At 55.5% G+C, this 22,434-nt stretch overlaps 2 protein-coding genes across 5 annotated transcripts in view; one reads left to right on the top strand and one right to left on the bottom strand.

The window, feature by feature from the left end:
* Positions 1-8,233, top strand: part of TMEM63C (transmembrane protein 63C) — a 67,092-nt gene extending 58,859 nt beyond the window's left edge. For all 4 annotated transcript variants that reach the window (XM_070416051.1, XM_070416041.1, XM_070416031.1 and 1 more), the window contains 3 exons: positions 1,396-1,505; positions 2,924-2,992; positions 5,467-8,233. In XM_070416051.1, the coding sequence (XP_070272152.1) occupies positions 1,396-1,505; positions 2,924-2,992; positions 5,467-5,667 (380 nt within the window). In that variant the 3' untranslated portion in view covers positions 5,668-8,233. The remainder of the gene's footprint in view (positions 1-1,395; positions 1,506-2,923; positions 2,993-5,466) is intronic.
* A 6,712-nt stretch (positions 8,234-14,945) lies between these two features.
* Positions 14,946-19,781, bottom strand: NGB (neuroglobin). The gene is made up of 4 exons (XM_070403510.1): positions 19,552-19,781; positions 18,153-18,264; positions 17,472-17,591; positions 14,946-16,034 (listed from the first exon to the last, which is right to left on the bottom strand). Exons 1-4 carry the CDS (start codon positions 19,638-19,640, stop codon positions 15,900-15,902), a joined length of 456 nt encoding a protein of 151 aa, XP_070259611.1. The 5' UTR covers positions 19,641-19,781; the 3' UTR covers positions 14,946-15,899.
* Positions 19,782-22,434: the final 2,653 nt, after the last annotated feature.

Genomic DNA, 22,434 nt, shown 5'->3' with positions numbered 1-22,434 from the left:
GACATTCCCTCTGGGACCCTAGATGATGGCTGGTCTTATGAGTTGCCCAAAACCCGGAGGAGGATTCCAAGTCTGCCCCCCGGCAGCCAGCTCTTGCCTCCTCTTGGCTCCACGCAGCTGCTGTCCCTGTTCCCACGGGCCAGAGACTGGAAATCCGCTCTGAGGCAAGAAGGGTCACGCTGACCTCCTCTCCTCCTTCCCCCTCGTGCCCCATACTGTTTTCTGCCTCCCCAGACACGGGCCTTCCCTCGGGGACACCTGCCCTTCACCGTCTCAGTGGCACGGAGAAGGGAGAATCACAAACATGGGTCCTTCCTCCCCCGCCTCCGTGGCATCTGTAAACACGCAGCTCTCAGGCACCCCCAGTTTCATATCCCCCTCGCCTTCTCCTGCCACCTCGAAGATTTCACTTTTATCATGCCTTTTTCTAAGTAGGAAGGACTGCATGTTTATGATCAAAATCAGAAAGGTCATCATTTGAATCCTCTGGAGCCTGAGGGCAGCTGCTCCCAGGCCTCATTCTGTGCATGTGTTTGGTTTATTTTCGGGGGGCGGGGGGGGGGGGGCCCAAAGTGGGAGGGAGTTTATAGATTTATTGCTGCTTTTTGAAATTTCAAAATTCTCTTTATAACATTCAGTCCTGTATCCCAAGTTTCTTCACTGAACATTATGTTCTGAGCAACCTCCTGTGTTATTAAAATACTATTTGAGCTCATGCCTCTTACTGGCTGCATTAAACCAGCAGTTTTTAGTCAGTTCTGCGTTGTTGGAGAGCCGTGCTGTTTACCATTGTTTGCTATTATAAACACATAGGTATAAGCCCTATGCAGTAGTGACGTAAAGACTGATCTTTAATATTTACCTAGTTACTAATTGCTACCCTAAAAAAGTTACCAAATAGCACCAAGCAAAACATAGATGACTTTTACTTATTTTACTTTTGTTTTTTTTTATAAATAGTTCTCTTTTTTTAAATTGATTTTAAATAGAGAGAGGGAGGGAGAAGGAGAGAGAGAAAGAAACATCGATGTGAGAAACATGGATCGGGTGCCTCCTGCAGGTGCTCCTACTGGGGCTCAAACCTGCAACCTTTCGGTGCATGGGACAATGCCCCAACCAACTGAGCCACACCAGCCAGGGCAACAGAAGTGACTTTTGAGTTCTGGGTTGCTTTTCAGAGCCCTTAGCACAGATCACTGTGTGTGCGCACTTGGAAAGGGCTCACAGGAAAGGTGTGGCTCACAGACTGTAAGTGGGGGCAGTGGCACAAACGAGTAACTCCAAGGTACTTCCCAGGGACTGTGAGAGAGGAGGTGACTGACGGGCGGAGAGGGACATGTTTAATGGGCACAGCTCCGTTCCTCAAGCACCAACCCCTTTTCTTCTCCTTGGCAGGTTCATTCCACAGCATCACCATCTTCTCCCTCGCCTCCCTTATCGTTTCCATGGTAATCGCCTTCCTAGGCACTCTTATAGGGAGGCTTCCGAGGGCAGAAAACTATGAGGTGAGTTGCCAGCATGCCTTTCCTTCACTGGTTCTCCCCAGCCCCTGGGAGACAGAGCCCTAGGATACCCTCCTGACCTGGGCACCCACAGCACCACATAGATGGAAGGCTCTTGCCTTTCTCTCTGATTATGGGGTGCACAAACTCAGTGTGTGTGTGTGTGTGTGTGTGTGTGTGTGTCCCTTGCACTGCTCCCCTCACAGGGTGGGATATTTAGAAGACAGTTGTCCTCTCCCCTTCTCCCCTCTGACACCTCCTCCCAACAGCAGGCCTCTGGCCCATCCCTCCTACAGTGCGAGCTGCTCAGCACTGAGCCGGGAGCACCACCCCAGGGACTGGCGAGCTAAAAGAGGAAGGAGTAAAGCAGAAGGGCAGGGGTAGTGAAGGACAGTGGCCTGGGGACGAGGTAGTCATCACTTTTAGGAGTTCCACCATATTGGCCTTGAGGGTGTCCGGAGGGGCGCCTGGCTCTCTGGGCCCCGTGACTCCTTCCGCGCACTGCCAGTGGGGCCCAGCCTGGTCAGTAGAGCAGGGAGCCAACCCCTGCCCACCGAGGGCCCTGCCAGCACCGCTGTGCGCTCTCACCAGCATTTCCCAAAGGGAGGCATCTATGTACGCGCTGGAAGGACTTCCAGTGGGCCCTGACATGCTTTCTCGTGGTTACACGTTTATTTTTCTATGGGTTCCTATTTATTTCTCCTTCCGCTTATAGCAACTGACACGAGTTTTCTGTTTATACTAGTGAAGTGTTCCCTTTTAAAATGCACTTATGTAACGAAAAGAAGTAAGTTGATCTGAAGCACTGGCACCGGCGGAGTCTGAGGAGGGAGCCTCTGGGAAGAGGAGCCTCTTGCTTCTAGTGGATCTGCCGTATCTGGGACCCTGGGCACAAGCCCTCACTGCCCTCCCTTCCTGGCCCCCTCCTCCATCCCCTGGCCCGAGTGCCAGGCTAGCGAGTGACACCTCTGGCTCTGTCTTCCCAATACAACGATGCCACGTGATCGTGTTGTCCGAGTGTCCCCTCTGGAGAAGGAAGGTGGCAGGGGACCTAGACCATAGTGGTTTAGGATGCGTTCCAGCTACAGGGGGAAATTCTCGGGGGGAGAAGAGAGATTTGAAATAAAGGCATTTCCTAGACTCAAAGCAGAATCATCTTTGAACCCCGATCCCAAACCTACGTTCTTCCCCCAGTGTGGCCCTTGGGAATGGCGCGTCCTGGAGGGTCGCCCTAGCACCCCAGTCGCCTCTCTGTTCCCCTGGCTTCAGCTGGGCTGCAGGTCTGGGAAAGCAGATCAGTTGAGTTCAAAGGGAGCAATGGGCCCAGGTCCAGGGCCAGGCTCCTCTGGACGTGGGGAGGGAGAGGGCAAAGGGCAGATGCCCCCATTCTGTGACCCTCCACGTTTCTCCCACTGCTGCAGCCGGAGGAGGAGATGGAGACCGTGTTCGACATGGAGCCAAGCAGCACCTCCTCCACGCCCACCTCCCTTGTGAGTCAATGCCTTCTCCCCGGGGGACGGGTCAGAAGGGGATGCCTAGAGGGGGGCTACTCCAGTGGCACTGTGGGGGCACCGGCATTTAGTGCCCACCCTGGGTATTGGGGAGGAGACGGGCCCCCCTCCCTGGGCTCCCTCCTCTGATGCAGCAGGATTTGGCCCAGGTCCAAATGCTGCCATGGCCCTGGCTGAAGAGCAGGGAAGATGGAAGAGGCATGTTTAACTCAACAATCTCTAGAAGAGAGTCAAAGAGGAAGATAGAGGTCAGGGTGAACTCGGACACACCCACAGAGAACTCAGTCGTGTAGACGCAGGGACGTGCTGGGGCTCGGCCTCAGGATCGAAGGCTGCCTCCGAGGGCACAGGTGCGCAGACAGAGCTACAGGGAGCTATAGCAGGTCTGGACAGAATGGTAAGGCCGGGGCAGTGCCAGATGAGTGGGCCCATCGGCATGTGAAGAGACGAGGCCGGACTCAGAGTGCAGGGGTCCAGCAGGCTGGGCATTGGCTCCCACACGGTGGCTCAGCCTAGAGGGGCATGAGCACTCACCCACCTCCCAGTCACAAGTATGGATGCAGGGCCACCGAGGCCAAAGCCCGAGCACCTTGTAGGAACACTGACGAGGGCACTCAGGGAAGGCTTCCCGGAGGAGGAGGGGAGATCTAATCTCACTCCCGGGATGGGAGTCAGGGTTGGCAGGTGGAATAGGGTGTGGGGGAAGAGCATTCGAGGAAGAGGATCAGCCTATGCAAAGGCCTGGAAGAGATGATCGGGAACATGTGGGGAACCGAAGACAGCCTGATGGAAACTCAGAGTGGGCGGCAGGGCCCGGTGGAGAGCAGGCTCTTTAGTCCGGGCAGAGCAGGTGACGTGCAGGCACGCCCGTGCTGGATGTGCGCACCCCGGTGCGCAGAACTCCTCCATTCTCCCTCTTGCTCTTTATGATAAACCCACACAGTAAGGGTTTTTATCCTCATTTTACAGATGGGAAAACTGAGGCTCAAAAAGGCCAATTAATTTAGACCCCAGGGTGCTACAAGGCAGGGAAATGCAGAGCAAAGATTGAGCCAGGTCTGACTCTAAAGCATGAGCTTAAAAATAAAAATTACTGGAATTGATTTTTCTAATCTTTCGTCATTGCAACAGTGGTATATGCAGATATTAAGGGGGAAAACAGCTAAGCAAAAATAAGAAAACAAAAAGCCCATATTTTCACCACCCAGGGATGAGCACTGATACCTAAGTTATAATCTTCCATATATAAAATTTTTGCTAAAGTGAAATAATACTGTATACCGATATATAACTCATGTTTTCGTTAACCATCTCCATCTTTCCATATAAATTTTTACCTCTTCAAATACTCAGTCCATGTTCAAATTGTCCCCGATGGTCCAGAAATATCTTTCACAGCTTGTCCAAAAGAATCCATTCTCTGTGCCCCATTAATCTGGCCCTTACCCGTGTCCCTTTAATTCTAGCACCTTCCCTTTTTAATGCTCGTTGGAAAAACCAAGCCAGGAGTCCTGCAGAATGTCCCACCTTCTGGGCTTTTCTGTTTCTTACAGCAAATCCCACTGTCTCCTGTACTTCCTAAAGACTAGAAGTTAGTTCCAAAGGCTTGATAGATGCCAGTTCGACACTAGGTGCCAGACCACATTCCAGGCAGCACTGTGCCTCACACCAGACACGTCATGTCCCTTTTACTCCCATTCATGGTGCTGAGGTGACTCCCTGATCAGGGGTGACCGCTGGCTTCTTCTATTGTTCGGCTACAATTTCCCCACTTACCGCCAACAGGTCATCTGTGGGGTTTGCTTTGGCGTTAAGCAGATGTCTAGACTCTTCTGTAGGGAAATTGTTCCCGCATCAGCGAGGGTTGTTTGGTTTCACTGAAATGAATTCCTACAGGAAGGACTTAATTCTATCTCATAATTCCCTACTTTTAAAATAAGGAGTTGGTTTGAAAGCCGTTCCAAGTGCTATCCCTAGTACTTCCTGTGTGTCTTCCTGGGTTTGACAGGTCATATGACCAAGACCTCAGTTAACAGTCTCGGTTTCAAATCCTGATTCCCAACCAATGGCCCAGCCTGAGGGAGTTGTGGATGCGCCTTTGAAATTGTATTAGAAAGTCACTAGCTCAGGAACGGGGGGAGGGTCTCCCCAGACCGCAGCACAGGCCAGCCTACTGGCATCTCCCCCCGGGGCCAGCCTGACCCGGCACCCAGAATGAATGGCACAGGCGCTGGAGGAACAATGCACTGACAAGGCCTGGGAGCTTGTAGATGCCCAGTAAATGACCAAGAGCAACTGGGCAGGGGAATGGCCAGGACTTGGGCAGCTGGTGAAGAAGGACCGTGGCTCGAGGGGCCAGAGGCTCTGGGGGCAGGGCGTAAGGTAAAGGGTGTGTCCAGGATCTTGCCCCAAATGTGACCTCACTTCGATCTCCCCCTCTCTGTCCTGAGCAGCTGTATGTGGCCACCGTGCTGCAAGAGCCAGAGATGAACCTGACCCCAGCCTCTTCGCCCGCCCAGCACACCTACGGCACCATGAACAGAGCGCCAGACGAGGGAGAAGAGGAGAGTGGTGTGAGGGGCTTTGCGAGGGAGCTGGACTCGGCCCAGTTCCAGGAAGGCCTGGAATTGGAGGGCCCGAGCCAGTACCACTGACCAGGACCCGAGGCCTCGCCCTGGCAGCTCCAGCTGGGAGTGGCAGCCAGGGGAGGGCCAGGCAGGGGGAGGCAGAGGGCAGCCCGGACCTCCCCACGACTTCCTGCAGACTTCGGAAAGGCCTGAGGAAGACGTCTGCCCATCTGGCCATTGGCCACATGGAGGCCCCGGCCTGCTGACCAGCTAGAATGGGAGGTGCTGGGCAGTGCACAGGGACCCCAGGATGGGGTAGAGGACACAGGCAAGGGCCATGCCTTGGGAGAGGTGGCTGAAGCCCTGGACACAGAGCCGGAAGGCTTGGGACCTTCCTGGGGTCAAGATGGAGAGACGTGTGCATAAGGGAAGAGGCGGAAAGAAACCCGCTGACGACTCCTTGGGGTCTTCGCTGCCCTGCCAAGGAGCTTCTGCTGCTGCTCCCACCCACCCTGCCCCACTCCCGGCCCCTCCCTCTGAGGAGGCAAAGGTATGTGTGCTGGGCCTCATGGACAAGACAGAGACCACCTTACCCCGGCTTCCTCCCCTGCAGGGGGTTCTGTAAAGAGGACATTTCTGCCTCCACCGGGCAAGGGGCAGCTGAGACCCAAGACTAGAGAGAAGGCGACTGACACCCTCCTGTTCCTCTGCCCCCGACAGAAGTCCCCGGGGCAGCAGGGCAGAGACCTTCCCCTTTCTATTCCTGTAAGAGTCGCTGGGACACGATCACTCAGGACTCATTAAACAGGACCTGTGTGCATTTTGATAAAGGCAAACCTCGGCTGTTACTCTGAGGGGGGAGGGGCAGAGGCAGAATTCACGGAGCGGGGGTCTTCTCCCAACACGTCGGGCGATGGGAAACCAGGCACAGCTCCCCAAGCCCCAGGGCCTAATCAGAGGACCCCACAGGCCAAGGAGGTGGCCCCTGAGAACTGCTCCTGCCTCATGCCCACCTCAACGCCTGGGCCCCGTGTGGCCGAGGTGGGCAGCAGCTTAGGGTAAGGAGCCCATGCTTCAAACCGAAGGCCCTGGCCACTCCCCGCCCTCCAGGTAAGACCTTGCCTCTGTTCTTGGACTGAAGACTCAAGTGGTCTCCAGGGTGGTCCTGGCTATGACACTGCTGAGGCCCGGCACGGAGTGGGTTGGCGTGGGGCTATGACCTCCCGAGAAGCTCCTTCTGGCAGAGGAAGGCTGTATCCCAGAGCTGCCACCTCCTAAGGCCTGGAGCCAAATCCTGAGCAGAACCAATGCTGGGAACACCCAGGACCTTTGCCCCAGGCAGGGGGTGCAGGCCTCTGCCTCCGGGGACAGGTCCCCATCAGGACTACCAGGCGGCCCAGCAGATGCGCACACAGAGAAGGGCCAGCGGGGGCCTCCGTGGACCAGGACAAGCCAAGTCGAATGGCGTCTGCATGCTCTAGAGCTCCTTCCTCCAAAGGCCGGGGCCCCTGCAGTCAACCTGCTGAAGGTGGGCCCCGGGTCCCCTCGCTGGGTCCCAGGCTCATGGGTGACCCTGAACTATGTCCTTGCTTCATCCTTGCCCACATCCCAGCTCCAGAAGTTTCAAGCTTCACCCAGAGATTCTCCTTGGCCCAGACTTTGGCTTGAGGGATCTTTCCAGAGAGCTTGAGTCTGCTAGGGAGGTGCAGGCTTCCTCCTCCTATTCCAGCGCAGAAAAGGAGGGAATTATACCCAGTCAGTCCCTCATAACCCAAGGCCCCCTCCCCTGAGCATTCCACCAGCCACCAGAACATAGGTCCTTTCCAGAGCAGGGTGGTCAGGGCCCCAGCAGAGAGCTCCAGGCACTGCCTGCCCCCCAGAGTGGTTTTTTGTGTTGTTGGGTGTTTTTTTTTGGGGGGGGAGGTCCTGCCAAAAGCTGGCCTGTGGGCTCGCCTTCACTGGGCACCTACGTCTCCTCTCTCCTCCCCTGCCCACCTGGCAGCCTGTGGAAGCTGCATATGCAAAGGGTCACAGCAGATGACAGGGCAGTATGTCTGGAGGCGGGGCTTCCCTCTCTGAATTGGGGTCAAGTGCAGACTGGTTCTGAGAGAAGGCCATGCGAATGTTAGGAAAGTTCCGGAGTCCTCACTTGGCTAGCCTTCCTGGAGACCCAGGGCAACTGGCAAGGCCCCACCACAGCTGTTCAACCCCCCTCCATCACTGTGCGGGGTGGGGTGTGCTTTGGCTCCTGACCCCCCACAACCAGGCACCTCCCCCCCACCAGCTTGCTCTCAGCCCGCTCCTGCCTCACACATTGGCCTCCACCTTCCCCACTGGCCCATTTCCCAGCTGAACCGCCCCTATCTGTCCACCGAAGCACCCCTCTCAGACCTGACCCATTCTGGAGGGAGCTGGCTCTGGGGTGGGGGACCCGGTATAGAGCCTTCAAGAAGTGCCCCACTCAGCCTAGAGCAGCTCCACGCCTGCCCCTTCCTCAGACGCTCCTGGAAGCCAAGTGCCTATCAGCAGCATTGCCACCTCTGGGGACCCACGTGAGGGGTATGACTTCCCTTGGCCACCACCACTGAAGGAATGTGCCAGAATGCCAAACCTTCTTGTTATCAATGCTGTGACCGTGCCTTGAATAAACAGTCCTCCCAACCTCTGCGGCCTGTGCCTCTGCCTCTGCCGCCCGCCCCCTCGCCCCCCAGCCAGTGGCTTCCCTCCACATGGAAGGGATGAGCTCATGGGGATGGAGCACCACACCTTCATGGCTCTGGCCCCTGGGGATCCCCTCCCCCTGAGGCCTTTGGTGCCCCCTGTCCTCCCAGACAAGGCCTGACAAGTGCGCCTGGTCTGCTGGAGAGAGGGGACATGAACCTGCCCATTCTTTCTGCTGTGGTCCCCTGAGAGCTCCCTGAGCAATAAAGAACTCTGCTCTGTGACCTACCCAGCAAGCCCTCGGCAGCCTCTCTGGGCAGCAGGAGCCCCGGGTGAGTGCTGGGCCCTGAGAGGCTGTTGGCCAGACTAGAAACCGGATGTGACCCGATGAGGATTTCAGATGGAAGCCCCCAGAAAGCGAGGCAGGAGGGCTCGGGTCTGCACGGGGCAGGGGGGCGGGTGTGGGGGGCGGGCAGGAGGAGGTGGAGGAGAGGTTGGGTGTTAGGTGTGTGGGCTGGCAGGTCAGGCCTGAACAGGCTAAGAAAGACCCTCTAGCCAGTGCTAGTTCTGTCTGCTGTTGTACCAAGGAAAAGAGGAGAAAAGTGCCCTGCCCTGGGCCGTGTGTCCTGGCCGAGGACACCAGGGTTCTGGCCTTCCTCTCGCCGCTTGATGACCCTGGGATGGTCATCTCATCCAGGAAGGAGGGGCAGGAGGCAGGAGGCTGGCTGCTCTGCCTCATGACTGAACACAGCAGGTCCAGCCGGGGACCGAGGCAGCCTCCGGGGCGGGCACAGGGCTGTCTCCGGCCTCCCTGGACCCTCTCCTGCACCTGTCAGTCCGCCAGTGGGCCTGGGCTCACAGCCCCTCACGGCAGGCCCATGCCCTTGACCCTTCTCCCCTCAGAGCCATCTTTTCCACGTCAATCAGATGCAATGCACGAGGGCTGCCTCAGGGGACGGAGAAGTATGACGGCCACCTGGCTGCCTGGGAACGGGTGGGGCTGACGGCTGCTGTGGGAACAAGGGCCTTCTCCTGGGACCCTGAACTCCCACCCCAACAGCTGCCTCTCAGGGTCTCCTTCCAGGGGGCGGCAGGCTCAGGGTCCCCCCTGCCGCCCCAGGCCGTTCCTCGGTCCAGCAGACCTCTCAGGGGACTCTGCTCGGGCAGAGACAGACGTAGAAAGACAGAGAAGCTGGAGAGGGAGGCTGTGGTCCCTCACGAGCTAAGTCCTGAAGTGAGAGTGGGGTCGGTCAGTCTCCTCTGTGCTCAGCAGCCGTGAAGATGGGAGGCCTGGAAGGTGGGGCTGGGCAGGGGGTGGGACTCGGGGACAGGTCAAGAGGGAGGCCCAGGACACTGGGTTGGTGGCTTCTGCCTAAGAGGGCCCTGGAGCTCCACGGGGCTGGGAAGGAGGCAGGAGAGCCTGGGCTCCGGAAGGTCCTCCAGGGCCAACACTCTCCCAAAGCGGGGGGGGGGGGGGGGGGGGGGGGGGGGTCGCGGGGGAGGGGGGAGAGACTCAGGTCCATCCTAAGTGACCTCCATGCGGGCCCATCTCCAGGTGTCTCAGCCCACTCCATGGCGGGCATGGGGGAGCCTGTTTGTGGGAAGGCAGCCCACAGGTTTTCTCGGCAGAGGATGTTTCCTGGACACTTGACTATCCCCCAGCCTTGACAACCAGCCCGGCCCCTCTTAAGCCGCCAAAGCTGGGCTCTCCATCCTGGCTGCAAGTGAGCCTCCTGGAGATTTCAACAACCCCAGGTCCAGGACAAACTAAACTTTCTGAGGTGGGGCCTGGGCACGCCTAGTTTACACAAGCCCCCCAGGTGACTCCTGAGCCGGGAGAATTGAGTCCCTGGAATCGGGGAAGCTGGTCTTAGCACCTCACACTGTGTCTCACCTGGGGAGGGTGTGGCCCTGCAGCCTGGAAATAATTACAACCCTCAGGCCGGGAACCCTCCTGCACTCTGCCTCCAGGGAGTACCTAGTAGGTAATCAAAGGTTAGGCCCAAACAAACGTTTGCTCTCAGCTTATGAGGGATTAGTACCCAGCACAACTCCTCTGTAATCTTACTTTGCAATAAGTACTACTGTGTGGGCCACACCACACACCAGGCCTCAGGGTCACGTCTGGCTACCTCTTCCCTCCCTTCCAAACGCAGAGCTCAAAGTGGCCGAACTGAGCTTTCAGCCTTCCCTTTTCAAATGCAACCAATTATCAGCACAATAAATGTATATAGTGGAGCCCTAGTCAGTTTGGCTCAGTGGATAGAGCTTTGGCCTGTGGACCAAAGGTTCCCAGGTTTGATTCCGATTAAGGGCAAGTACATCGGTTGCAGGCTCCTCCCTGGCCTGGGCCCTGGTCGGGGTGCCAACAGGAGGCAACCACTCTATGTGTTTCTCTCACCTCGATGTTTCTCTCTGTCTTTCCTTCTCTCTTCCACTCTCTCTAAAAATCAATGGAGCCCTAACTGGTTTGGTTCAGTGGATAGAGCATCGCCCGAGCGTCAGCTTGGGGACTGAAGGGTCCCAGATTCGAATCCGGTCAAGGGCATGTACCTTGGTTGCGGGCACATCCCCAGTAGGGGGTGTGCAAGAGGCAGCTGATCGATGTTTCTCTCTCATCGATATTTCTAACTTCCCCTCTCCCTTCCTCTCTGTAAAAAATCAATAAAATATATTTTTTTTAATTTAAAAAAAATAAAAATCAATGGAAAAATATCCTCGGGTGAGGATTAAAAAAAGGAATTTATATAGTGGGTGTCAGGTAGGGATAAGTGCTTTGGAGAAAAAATAAAGCAGGGGAGCGGGAGGGGAGTGAGTGAAGAGGGAGGATCCGGGCCAAGCTCCTTGGGAGTGAGGTGTGATGTGGGCACATAGGGCTGCACGCAGGGGACAGATCTGGAGCATCCGAGGATGGGTGGGCTGCTCTGACCAGCATGGATGGTGTTTAAGGCAGCGATCGGCTGAGCCCTCGGTGGGAGCAAGTGGAGGTCAGAGGAGATCCAAGGGAGCAGGAGGAGAATCCAAAAGGAAGACTGAGCCGGAGGAGTGGAACGGCAGCGAGGAAGGAAGAAAACCAGGAGAGCCTGTGTCCCTAGAGCCAGGAAAAGGAAGGAACTCAAAAAGGAAGGAGGGAGCCCCGGCTCTAGCACACTTGACAGTAAACTCAGGGCACAGAAGAATGAGTTCAAAGGTGCCACGGAGAAGCACCAGCCAAGTTAGAATGCTGGACAGGCCGTTAGGCAAACAAGCTGGTTTCTCCCACAAATCAAAGGTATGGGGGATGGGAGAGAGGCTGTAGAGCAGTGGTTCTCAACCGTGGCTGCACATTAGAATCACCTGGGAATCTTTTTAAAATCCTGATTTCTGGGCCTCATCCTCCGGAAATTCTGTTTCTTTGTTACTAATGTTGTGGACCCACCCCATAACAAAGAAACAGAATTTCCGGAGGATGAGGCCCAGAACTCAGGATTTTAAGAAGATTCCCAGGTGAATCTAATGTGCAGCCAAGGTTGAGAACCACTGTTGTAGAGAATGAAAGGTTTGACACAACCAGATGCAATCGGTGGCCCTTGGTTGCACCTGGGTTGAACAAACCAGCTGCAGAAAGACAACAGGGGATTTCAAATATGCACCAGGCATTAGGTGAGGTTGAGGAGAGTCTGTTCATCTGGGTAGGTGTGTTGATGGAATGGGTTAAGAGATGAACAACGTATCAGCTAGAAGTTCATATGGAAGACCCTACTGGTGAAAGACCAGGAAGGTGGGATTTGCTTTAAGACTCTCCAGCCAAATAAAAGGGGTGGGGAGCTCTTGAGCGCTCACCACTGATGCTGGGTGAAGGGTACATGGGATTCATGAGGCTCTGATTTTTGTGTATGTGAACATTTTTCCATAATAAAACGTTTAAAAATAAAGGAAAGAGTGATCAACTCTTCCCAGTGCTGCTGAGCAGAAGAGCAAGATGAGGACATGACCTCATGAATTTCCCAGGAGACATGACCCTGAATTTCCCAGGATAAAGGTTGTTGGTGACCTTGACCGGAACAGATTAGGGTGGGGATGAAAGCCTGGTTGAAATAGATTCCCATTTGCTCATACAAGTGAGAAAATGAAAAACTGCCAAGAAAGACAACTCTTTTAAGGAGTTTTGCTACAAAGGAAGTAACAGGGTGGGAACTGGGGAGAGAAGAGGGGTGTAGGGCAAGGCAGTTCTTTGCATAAGATGGGACACATGAATGGATAAACTGAGGAGGGCCCTAACCATTTTGGCTCGGTGGATAGAGTGTCGGCCTGCGGCCTGCGGACTGAAGGGTCCAAGGTTCGATTCCAGTCAAGGGCATGTACCTCGGTTGTGGGCACATCCCCAGTAGGGGGTATGCAGGAGGCAGCTGATCAATGTTTCTCTCTCATCGATGTTTCTGACTATTCCTCTCCCTTCCTCTCTGGAAAAAATCAATAAAATATATATTTTTTAAAAACTGAGGAGGAATACAGGATGGGGGGGGGGGATTACAGGGCTAAGAGAGGGAAGGAACTACTCCCCTCCCCCCCCACACACACACATACACATGCACGCACACACACGTGCACAAGCAGAAGTGTAGCCTTTAGGACAGGAGAAAAGCAATCATGCTTGGGATGGCTCAAGACACAGGTCAGAGGAGAGTGCTTGGTCTTGCCGAAGCCAGGTCACCCCGGTCACCTGAGTGGGTGTCAAACACTCGGAAACCGTGGGCCTGAGTCTAAGCTGTTACCAGATCTCACAGTGGAAGAGGCCCTCTCTCCATGGAGAGTGGGATTTGAGGAAAAAATGCTTTTGGTGCCACAGTGGAAAAAGCATTCCTAACATGCTCCAGACCCACTGTCTGCAGTCACCCCTCCTGGCAGGCCTGGCCACCTGAGCCCGGCTGGGAGCTGGGGGGTCTGCTGGCACCAGCCACATGGTCTTGGCTGAGAAAACTGAAGCCTCAGGGTGAGGACAGTGGCCCGGGTACAGCCCTTGCAGCCACTCACAGCCCAGCTCTAGGACCCCACACCTTGGAGGCCAGGAGCATGTCTGGGGTTAACCCCAAACCTGTTGATATGATACCTACTCCTTTTTTATTGAATTTATTGGGGTGACAGTTCACAAAACCATATGGGCTTCAAGTGTACAACTCAATAAAACATCATCTGCACATTGCATCGTGCAGTCAACTCCCCAAATAAAGTCTCTTTTTGTCCCAATCACACACACACACACACACACACACGCTTTTGCCCACCTCCACTCCCCTATACTCCTGGTTATCACCATACTGTTGTCTGTGTCTATGTCATATTTGCTTAATCACTTCATCTTCTTTCATCCAGCCTCCAGTTCCCCTTATGTCTGAAAGCTATCAGCCTGTTTCATGTATCCATGCCTCTGTTTCTATTTTATTTGTCACTTTATTTTGTTCATTAGATTCCACATATAAACGAGACCATATGGTATTTGTCTTTCTCTGACTCATGATATGCCCACTCTTTTTTTTTTTTTAATATATTTTATTGATTTTTTACAGAGAGGAAGGGAGAGGGATAGAGAGTTAGAAACATCGATCAGCTGCCTCCTGCACACTCCCCACTGGGGATGTGCCCACAACCAAGGTACATGCCCTTGACTGGAATCGAACCTGGGACCCTTGAGTCCCCAGGCTAACGCTCTATCCACTGAGCCAAACCGGTCAGGGCTATGCCCACTCTTAATGCTGCTCCCTCCCCAGGCCCTGGCTAACTCTCTACCCCTATCTGCCTGAGCCTCCCGAACACACACACACACACACACACACACAAACACACCTGCCCTTCAACTCCAATGTACATTCTAGGTTAATGCATTTACTGTCCTTAAAATCCTTGCCCTGGGATTGGTACCTTCCTCTCCAAGTAGGATCTACAAGACATCCTCAGAGTCTTTGGTGCCCTTTGCTGCTGTCTTGGCATCTGGCCCATTCCTCTCCCTGGCCTCACCTTGTCCACTAGCAGGTGGGCGCTCCCAGGTCCCTGACCAATGACCTACTTCAGATCTGAATTAGCATGGGCATGTGTTGTAACAAACCAACCCCAAAATGTATCATGGTACAAACACAATAGTAGTGTATGTCTCTTTCCTGTAAAATTCAAAATGGGCGAGTGCCTGCTCTACCTCCTGGAGAAGTACCTGGCCCCACCAGGCACTTGTGAATAGTGGGTTCTCTCCTCCAAGCAGTGATTCAGGAACCCAGGCTCCTTTCACCTAGTGGCTCTGCCATATTCAACACATGGTCCTCAAGGTCACTGTGAGGTCTGCATCAAGCCAGCAGACAGATGACAGAGCACAGAGGAGCATGCAGGAGTTTTGGGGGCCCAGGTCTGGGAATAGCATACATGTCCACACATTCTATAGGCCAGAACTTGGTCATATGACCCATCGAATTGCAAGGGAGGCTGGGAAACGTAGTCCAGCTCTATGCCCAGGTGGAAGAAGAACTGGATTTGGTGCCCTGCCAGGCAGTATCCACCTCAGACCCCTAGCTCCATCTCCACCATTGGCTTCCCCAGGCCCCTCCCTTCTTTTTACCTGTTCTCACATTGGCCCTCCTGACCCCAAATTCCTGCCCTGTCCTACATCCATCACTCTGCAGCTTCATCCAGTACAAGCTGACACCCAAGAAAAGACCAGTCCCAGAGGGTCAGAGAGGCACACAGAAGAGGTTTATTCCTCATGAGTTTACACAACCACAGCACAGAACAAAAGATAAAGTGCAGACAGCTCAGGGCGAGGGTAGAGGGCCTCTCACACTGCCTTCTCATCTATCCACCCACCTGAGTAGGGCACACACCGGGCATGAAAGCTGGGGAGTTGTGGGCCCACGGTCGGGTGCAGGTAGAGGCAGAAAGGAGGGTCAGGAGATGAGACCTGGGCTCTGCTGGGGTGGGTGATGAGGAAGAGCTGCCCGAACTCAGGTCTCTCTGAATGAAGTGGTCCCTCCTTCCTTGGCCTTCCGCAGCCCCACCCCACCCTGGCTGGCTAGCTGGTTCCTACAGAGAGATGGTAAGGGAGCTGCCACCACAGTGCTGAGTGAGGGGAGGGGAGAGACTTCAGTGACATCTCAGTAGGCCCCTGAGACCCTGATGAGCCCCTCACGAGCCATGTCACCTGTCCCTTCAGCGGTTCTCCTGATGACCTGCCTGTGACTCCACCATGAAGGCTAAAGCTGTCCTTCCCTTTCCTTGTGAAAAGCAAACACCCTGGGAGAGGAAAGCATTCAAAAGGTGCCTTGAGCTCAGCCATCCCACCCCCCGACTGGGCCCAGGCTCACCCCAGAACAGTGGCTGACAGAAGAGCCCCTTCTCTCAAAGCCCAATACCTCCCTGGACCCGGGACGCCAATGCCCCCAAAGTGCTGCTTCTCCTCACAGAAGAAGAGGGACACTAGAGGGAGAGAAGGAGGCAGGGAAGAAGCCACTGGGGTGCAGGGAAATCCAGAAGCCCTTCCCTAGAGGAAAGGCACACCCCTCTGTACTTAAGTGGGGGTGGGACGGGGGCCCAGTCCTGCTCCATCAAGGGGACAAGGCTACACCAGACACAGACCAACAGACAGGCACAGACAGATGAAGGCCACCAGGTGGAGGCTGCTGGGCAGAAAATGCCTCTTACTCGCCATCCCAGCCTCGACTCATGGCCTGTACCACGGCCCCGTAGAGCTGGCGCCAGGCTGCTCGCACGGCTGGTGTGAAGGCGGGGCCCAGGCACTTCTCCAGCATGTAGAGCAGGGCCTCGCCCACCGTCTGCAGAGGCAAGGAGCACCTTGTCATTCCCAAGGCAGGAAGGCATCACTCCATTCCACAGGTGAGAAAACCGAGGCCTGGGGCTGGGACGGGCTCCTGGGCCTTTCCTCTCTCCTGCACAGGGTTCATGCTTTCTGAGCAGGATTCTGCCCCAATCCTTAGGTACCACACTGCACCCATTTTCCCCCTTAAAGTGAGCCTTTATAGTGAACAAAGCCTTTCACCCCACTCCCAGCCTTGAAACCACCCAAGGAGTGAGGCAGAAGCATTGCCTGGGACTCCCAGCTCAGACCAAGCAGAGCCATTGCCCACAGGCCTGTTTCCTCCTCGGCAAGGCAGCACTCGTGGCGTGAAGAGCCTGGGCTCTGTAACCAGCTGGGCCTCGGTTCACTTTCTGACTCCACCACTTATGAACTGCGACCTTGAGCAAGTTATGTCACCTCTCTGAGCCTCCGTTGCTTCATCCATTAAACCAAGAAAGTAAAACAAAAAAGTTCTGATTCATTGGGTTGTTGAAATGATTAAATGAGGTCATCTATAAAAAGCTTAGTATAGCATCTGTGCACAGTAAGCCTTCAACAATAATAATGGCTCTCGTGTTTAGTCATAATAAAATACGATTTATTTATTCCACAAATATTTACTGACTGTCCACTGGAGACCAGGCACTGTGCTAGAGCGGGAGATGGAGAGCGCCAGACAAACTCGGCCCCGTCCTCCAGTGCCTACCATCTGGCAGGATGACTGGCCTATGTGGTAGAGAGCCACGTCAGTGCCCCAGTGAATCCCACCTTGAGTAGGGATCCTCCCCCTTGACACTGGGCTCAGCTGTGTAACTGGCTTTGGCCCATGGGCTGTTAGCCAGATGAGGCATTAGCAAGAGTAGTGCAAGCAGAGTCTGGGAAAGCACTTGCACACCGGGCTTGACCTCTTCGAACACTCCCTCTTAGAACTCAGCTGCTGCTCTGGACAGACGCTGGGCCAGACCACCGAGTGATGAGGCCACAGGGAGAGAGACCCTGAGGATGCCAGGCAACCCTGGACATTCCATCCCCAGCTGAGCTCCAGCTGAATGCACTGCATGAGTGGCTCTAGCCACACCACATGGAACAGAAGGACCACCCCAAAGAGCCCAGAGAAATTGGGCATCATTGTTAGTTTGAGATGGTCTTATACACGGAACAGAAAACTGAGCAGACCAGCTAATCCCACAGGCTCCTTGACGTTCTATGGTTCTAAGAGAAGTCACTCCAGAGAAGAAAAGTTGGAGGCTCAGAGAGGTCAAGGCAGCACCAGGATCACACAGCACGTTTGTAACAGATGCAGGTCCCTCGCCCAGTCGTGTGAGGGTATAGGAAGGGGGAGGTAAGGGAGGACCGGGAAAGAGTGGTGGCCTCAGGTCAGGAGCTCAGGAGAGAGAGGAGCCCCTCTACCCACCGAGAAGGAGCTGAGCTTCACACCCACTGCACGGTGCTTCCGGCCCAGGCTGGCCAGGTACTCCTCCAGCGAGGACAGGTCCTCCACATTGGTCACCGCGGCATCAATCACGAGCATCACCTGTCAAGGCCAAGGTAGCAGTGAGACAGGTAGAGCCATCTCCCTGTTCACACCCACAGTCCAGAGCCTGGGGGTCCCGACTAGAGGTAAGAGAGTCATGAGAAATGGAAAGCAACCTGTGTCTGTATACAGTAGGTGTTCAATGTGTGATGGCCAACATGGTGAGAGAAGCCTCTGAGGGGCTCAAAGCCCTAAACATGCCTGTGGGACAGTGTTGTCTGCTTGGGACGAGGGGAAACCGAGGCCCTGGGAGAGCCTCTAAGAAAACCCAGCTTGGTTTTCACAGGCAGACGGAAGGCCCCTAGTAGAGGAGCGCCAGCACCACCCAAAGGAGCCAGGGAGGATGTCCAGGGCAATGACAGAGCTGGGACCAGCTTGCTGAGCACAAGGCTGACTGGCCCAGACTGGGTCCAGCTCAGCGCAGAGGGCAAGGAGCAGGAGGGCAGTAAGCCCAGGCCTGGGGCAGAAAACCAGTCATTTTCACTACCCATGTCCCTCATTCTCTCCCGGGAAGGCGCCTGCTGGATCCTGGAGGCCACCCCAGCTCATCCTTCCCCTCACCTTCCTGATGTGGTCCAGGAACTCGGGGGAGGAGAGGCAGTCCTCGGGGCTGGAGTACTGGCGGCAGTTGTACTGGAAGAGGGGCAGCAGGTCGGGCTCCAGGTCAAACAGCCTGCAGGGGGAGGCCCGCGTCAGCCCCGGGTGTTAGCCCCAGCAAGCCCCGCGAGCCCTGGCTGCCACCGTGGGAGTGGGGGTGGGCCAGAGGTTTGGCCGTAAATGACAGCATACCCTCCAACCTGGTACTGACTCCTTCACCAGCTTTGCCGGAACCCCCTTCCTAGAAAGAACACGGGTCCCCAGGCCACTCATAGGACCCAGCATGTTGAGGGGACTGAGGCAAGAAGGGATTCTCAAACAGAAAGCCTGGAAAAAGGCTCTCGCTCTCACTCTTCCCCCAACCCTTCCCATTTTGGGGTCAGAATCTCCTAGTCGCATGTGTCTGAGGGGGCTCTGGCCAGGATGATAATAATAGTTAAGAACTCCTTACCCATTTTATGGAGGAAACAGAAGCCCAGAGAGGTTAAGGAGCTTCCCTAGGGTCACACAGTTTGGAACCACAGAGGGGGCCTGAGTCAGCAGGGGAAAGCCGGGAGACACAAAGCAGAAGCTCTCAGCCACATCTGAGAGGGCACGGCGCATCTGGGTTCTGGGTAACTCTGTGAATTTCTTTCCATTTTGGGGGGGGGGGGGGACAGTGGGGGAGGGGTGGGGGGTTGGGGGTTAGGGTTTGCAAAAGCTTCCTCAGAAGTTCTGTGCTGGCTTAGGAAAAAACGCTGGTGGAAGGAAACCATGTCTCATTGTGATGTCTGAGTGGTTAGAGACCCTCAAGCTGAGGTTGAAGATTTGCCTCCTCCTCCCCCTGAGGGGCTGGCACCCCATTACCCCTCTTCCAGGCGGTGAGACTCGGGCATCTGTCCTCCCCCGCCTGGGGGTTCTCTGTCCTAGCCTGGTCTTTTCCTGGGAAAGGTTGATCCCCCTGTTAGTTGGTGGAAGTGCACTTTCCTGGGGCCTGGACCCCGTGCTCTGCCAGCCAGGCACCCAGCGCCCCCTCCCCACAGGGCGGTTTCCCTTACTGGCAGCAGCGGGCACCCCTGGAGTTACTATCCCAGGAACAAACTCAGGAGGAGCAGAGCGGGGGAGGAGGCCAGCGCCTGGGGTGGTGTCTGCTGGCCCGAGTGTAAGGAGGTTCCGGAGAGGACCCACTCCGCCCCGAGAGCCTCGCTGGGCCGGATGTGCCGCGCGGGAAGCAAGAAGGGGTCCTGGGCCGGCTCCTGTGCACACATCTGGAGGCGCCCGGTGCGGAGGCAGCGGTCAGCTTTCCCTCCTCTGGAGCCGCCAGCCACCTGGAACCCATTCCTGGCCAGGTCCCCTGCCCACCCTGGCTCAGGGCCACCCTCACCTGGTGAACAGGACGGTGCCGTGCTCCAGTGGGCTGCGGCTCACCGCTTGCCAGCTCTGCCGGATCAGCTCGGGCTCGGGGCGCTCCATGCTCGCCCAGGGACGCGGGGCGCAAGGCTGGAAGCCTCGGGGCGCGAGACCGTCACCGCAGGTGCCGCGCCATCTCCGAAGCGACAAGGCCACTCCCCACCCCTGGCAGCCCTGCCCTAGTGGAGGCACCCCAACCCCGCTGGCCCCTATGGCGCTTCTGGGGACCCTGCTCCGGCCGCAGCTCCCTGCACCCCGCGGCTCCGAGAGTGCCCCAAGCTGCACAGCCCCGAACCGACCGACCGGCGCTTTAAAGCCACCACGGCCCCGCCCTCTCCGGCCATCAAAGCGCACGTCTCTGGGCAAGGCTCTGGCCCAGACCTGGTGGCACGGGCAGTGCAGGCTTCAGAGCTGCACAGAAATCATGGAGCCTGCACTGAATTTGATTGCCTCAGGTAGGCTCTGCATGAGCCACCTTTCCACAAGCCTCTCAAACATTTCCTGAAGCGTTTGTTGTCACCCCCCTTGGCACAGGGTCTCCTTCCCTCCTCCCCAGGGTCAGGCCGGGGGATGCCAGGGCCGCTACCTGTACGACTAGGCTGAGGCTAGGGGTGCCCTCTGCCCTGGTTCTGGATCTGACTGAGACACCCCCACTCCTCAGGGGCACTCACCCTTAGGGACAGGGACCCACCGCAGCCATTTCCAGCCAGGCTGGGTTTCCCGGAGACTCCATGCGTAGAGACCTGTGGGCTCCAACTCCAGCCCCAGTTCTGCGTGGCAGGGTGAGGTCTCAGCTGCAGCAGCTGTGAGCATTGCCCTATGTGGACTTTGAGGGAGTTAAGCTCGAACAGTCTACCATCCCATGATTTTTAAAACATATTTTTATTGATTACAGAGGGGAAGGGAGAGGGAGAGAGAGAAACATCAATGATGAGAGAATCATTGATCGGCTGCCTCCTGCATGCTCCCTACTGGGGATGGAGCCCACAATCCCAGCATGTGTCCAGACCAGGAACTGAACCGTGACCTCCTCGTTCATAGGTAGACACTCAACCACTGAACCACACCGGCTGGGCCATCCCACGATTTTTAATAGATTTTTTAAAAGGTTAAATAGAAGTACTATTTATGTTATTAAATAGAAGTTCAGGCCCAGAATCTCAGGCTTGCCATTCAAGGTGTAAAGTTGGCCACCTGTCAATTAGACCCAAACTTTCCTGTTTCAGTCATGAAGGTTCCTCAGGCCCCACCAAGTTCTAGTGGCCCAGGTTTGGGAGAGCAGGCACATTGCTCACCATTTCTCATTATTTGGGAGTGTCTGAGCCCGTCTCCTCTCAGGCTGTCCACTTCTCAGTGTCCTCAGCTGTGTTCGGTGTACAGCTGGGCTGGGTCTCCATACCCAGCCTCTCGGTCCACCGCCTTTGTTTTCACAGACACGAAGGAGGGGCGGGTGCTCTGGGGCCATCAGTTATGGTCAGGCTGCAGCTCCACGGCCGGCCCTGTGCTAGGCATAGAGTGCTGAGTCCATGCCTTCTAGAACTTCTCCTTCTGGCTCTGAATCCGGATGAAGTGCCTCAGCAGAACTCGCCTTTCCTGCATCCAACTGAGCCTGATGAACCCGTCCAGCTGCTCTCCCTCTTCTAAGGACCCAGGAGTTTGAGTACCTCTAGTCCTCTCTCCCCGTCTCTCCACACAGCTCAGCTCTCTGGGCTGGAGCAGGGAGAACAAGGCTGTAAGGCAGCCTGGCTTGTGTCCTAGAGTCTAAGAGAGCCCCATGTAGGAGCACAAAGGGACAGGAGGCTGAGGGGAGAAGGCCAGGGTGCTCAGGGACTAGTCTTCCAGAATGGCACCCCCGGGCCCTGCAGCCAGGTACAGCAGGTCACAGGGAAGGTCAAGTCTCAAGCGACCTTTACCTTCTTTCAGTGCCCAGATGCCCAGTGCCCCTTGCAGGCCAGCTGGCTCCTCAGAGGTTTCCCACTCCACCCAATTTACATGTCCTGGCAATGTCTACACTGGGACCCTCTGGCCTCCTTTCTCCGTGGGACAGGGCCTGGGGTCTGATGCGTTAATAGCCTTAGCATGTAGGTGGTGAAGTCAGCACTCCCTCTGCCTTTCTCGGACCAGGAGGAGGCGGGGGAGGGCTGAGTGCACTCTAACCTCTGTTCCTCTGGAGAAAAGGCCCGAGGATCTGGCTGGACCAAGCATTCCCACCAGAGATGGAGGGTCTGAATCCATATTTGAGTGACTGGGGAAAAGTCATAGGAGCTCCCCTCCCTGCCCGGCATCTGCCCATGATCGGGGCAGGAGATTCTAAACGAGGAAGTCAGATACTGTTCTGGAGCCAGTGCTGTCACTGGGATCAGTCACCACCAATAACAAAGAGCTGGCATTATTGAGAACTTATGTCCAGACACTGTACAAGGCACTCTGCATCTTTTTTTTCATCATGAGCTTTTTTCACCCTCACAATAACTCTACGAAGTAGGTACTATTTATTATACCCTTTTTACCATTGAGGAAACTGGACAAAGAGGTTAAGTAACTAACCCAAGATCATAGTAAGTGGCAGGCCCAGGATTTGGCCTCAGGTCTCACTCTGGCCCATCCTTAGGCCCCCATGCTCCATGGCTTCCCTCACCTTAGTGGATTGTGACCAAAAGGTTATCTCCATAGTTCAGACCAAGCCAAGGTCACTGGGTCTGGGTCAAGGGTGTATTGGAACTGACTCCTTAGATGGCTTGTGAGAGCCCAGTGTCTGCACCTTTCCAACTCCTACAGTGGCATCAGGTTGGTAACCTGAGGCAGGACATGGTAGGAGTATTTACACCATGAGAATTGGCAAATGCTACAAATCAGG

The sequence above is a fragment of the Myotis yumanensis genome, unplaced genomic scaffold (assembly GCF_028538775.1).
Source record: "Myotis yumanensis isolate MYYU_CA2020_CCGP unplaced genomic scaffold, mMyoYum1.0.hap1 SCAF_1, whole genome shotgun sequence".
In the NCBI taxonomy this organism is placed as follows: Eukaryota; Metazoa; Chordata; class Mammalia; order Chiroptera; family Vespertilionidae; genus Myotis; species Myotis yumanensis.
This window is presented reverse-complemented; position numbering and strand designations above follow the sequence as displayed.

Bases quoted from the DNA above. Each gene is read 5' to 3' on its own strand.
- NGB (XM_070403510.1), bottom strand. From the start codon at position 19,640: ATGGAGCGCCCCGAGCCCGAGCTGATCCGGCAGAGCTGGCAAGCGGTG. The intron at 17,592-18,152 runs GTGAGGGGAAGG...TGGCCTTGACAG, and splicing joins TCCTGGACCACATCAGGAAG to GTGATGCTCGTGATTGATGC. The intron at 16,035-17,471 runs GTGGGTAGAGGG...TTGCCTCTGCAG, and splicing joins TGAAGCTCAGCTCCTTCTCG to ACGGTGGGCGAGGCCCTGCT.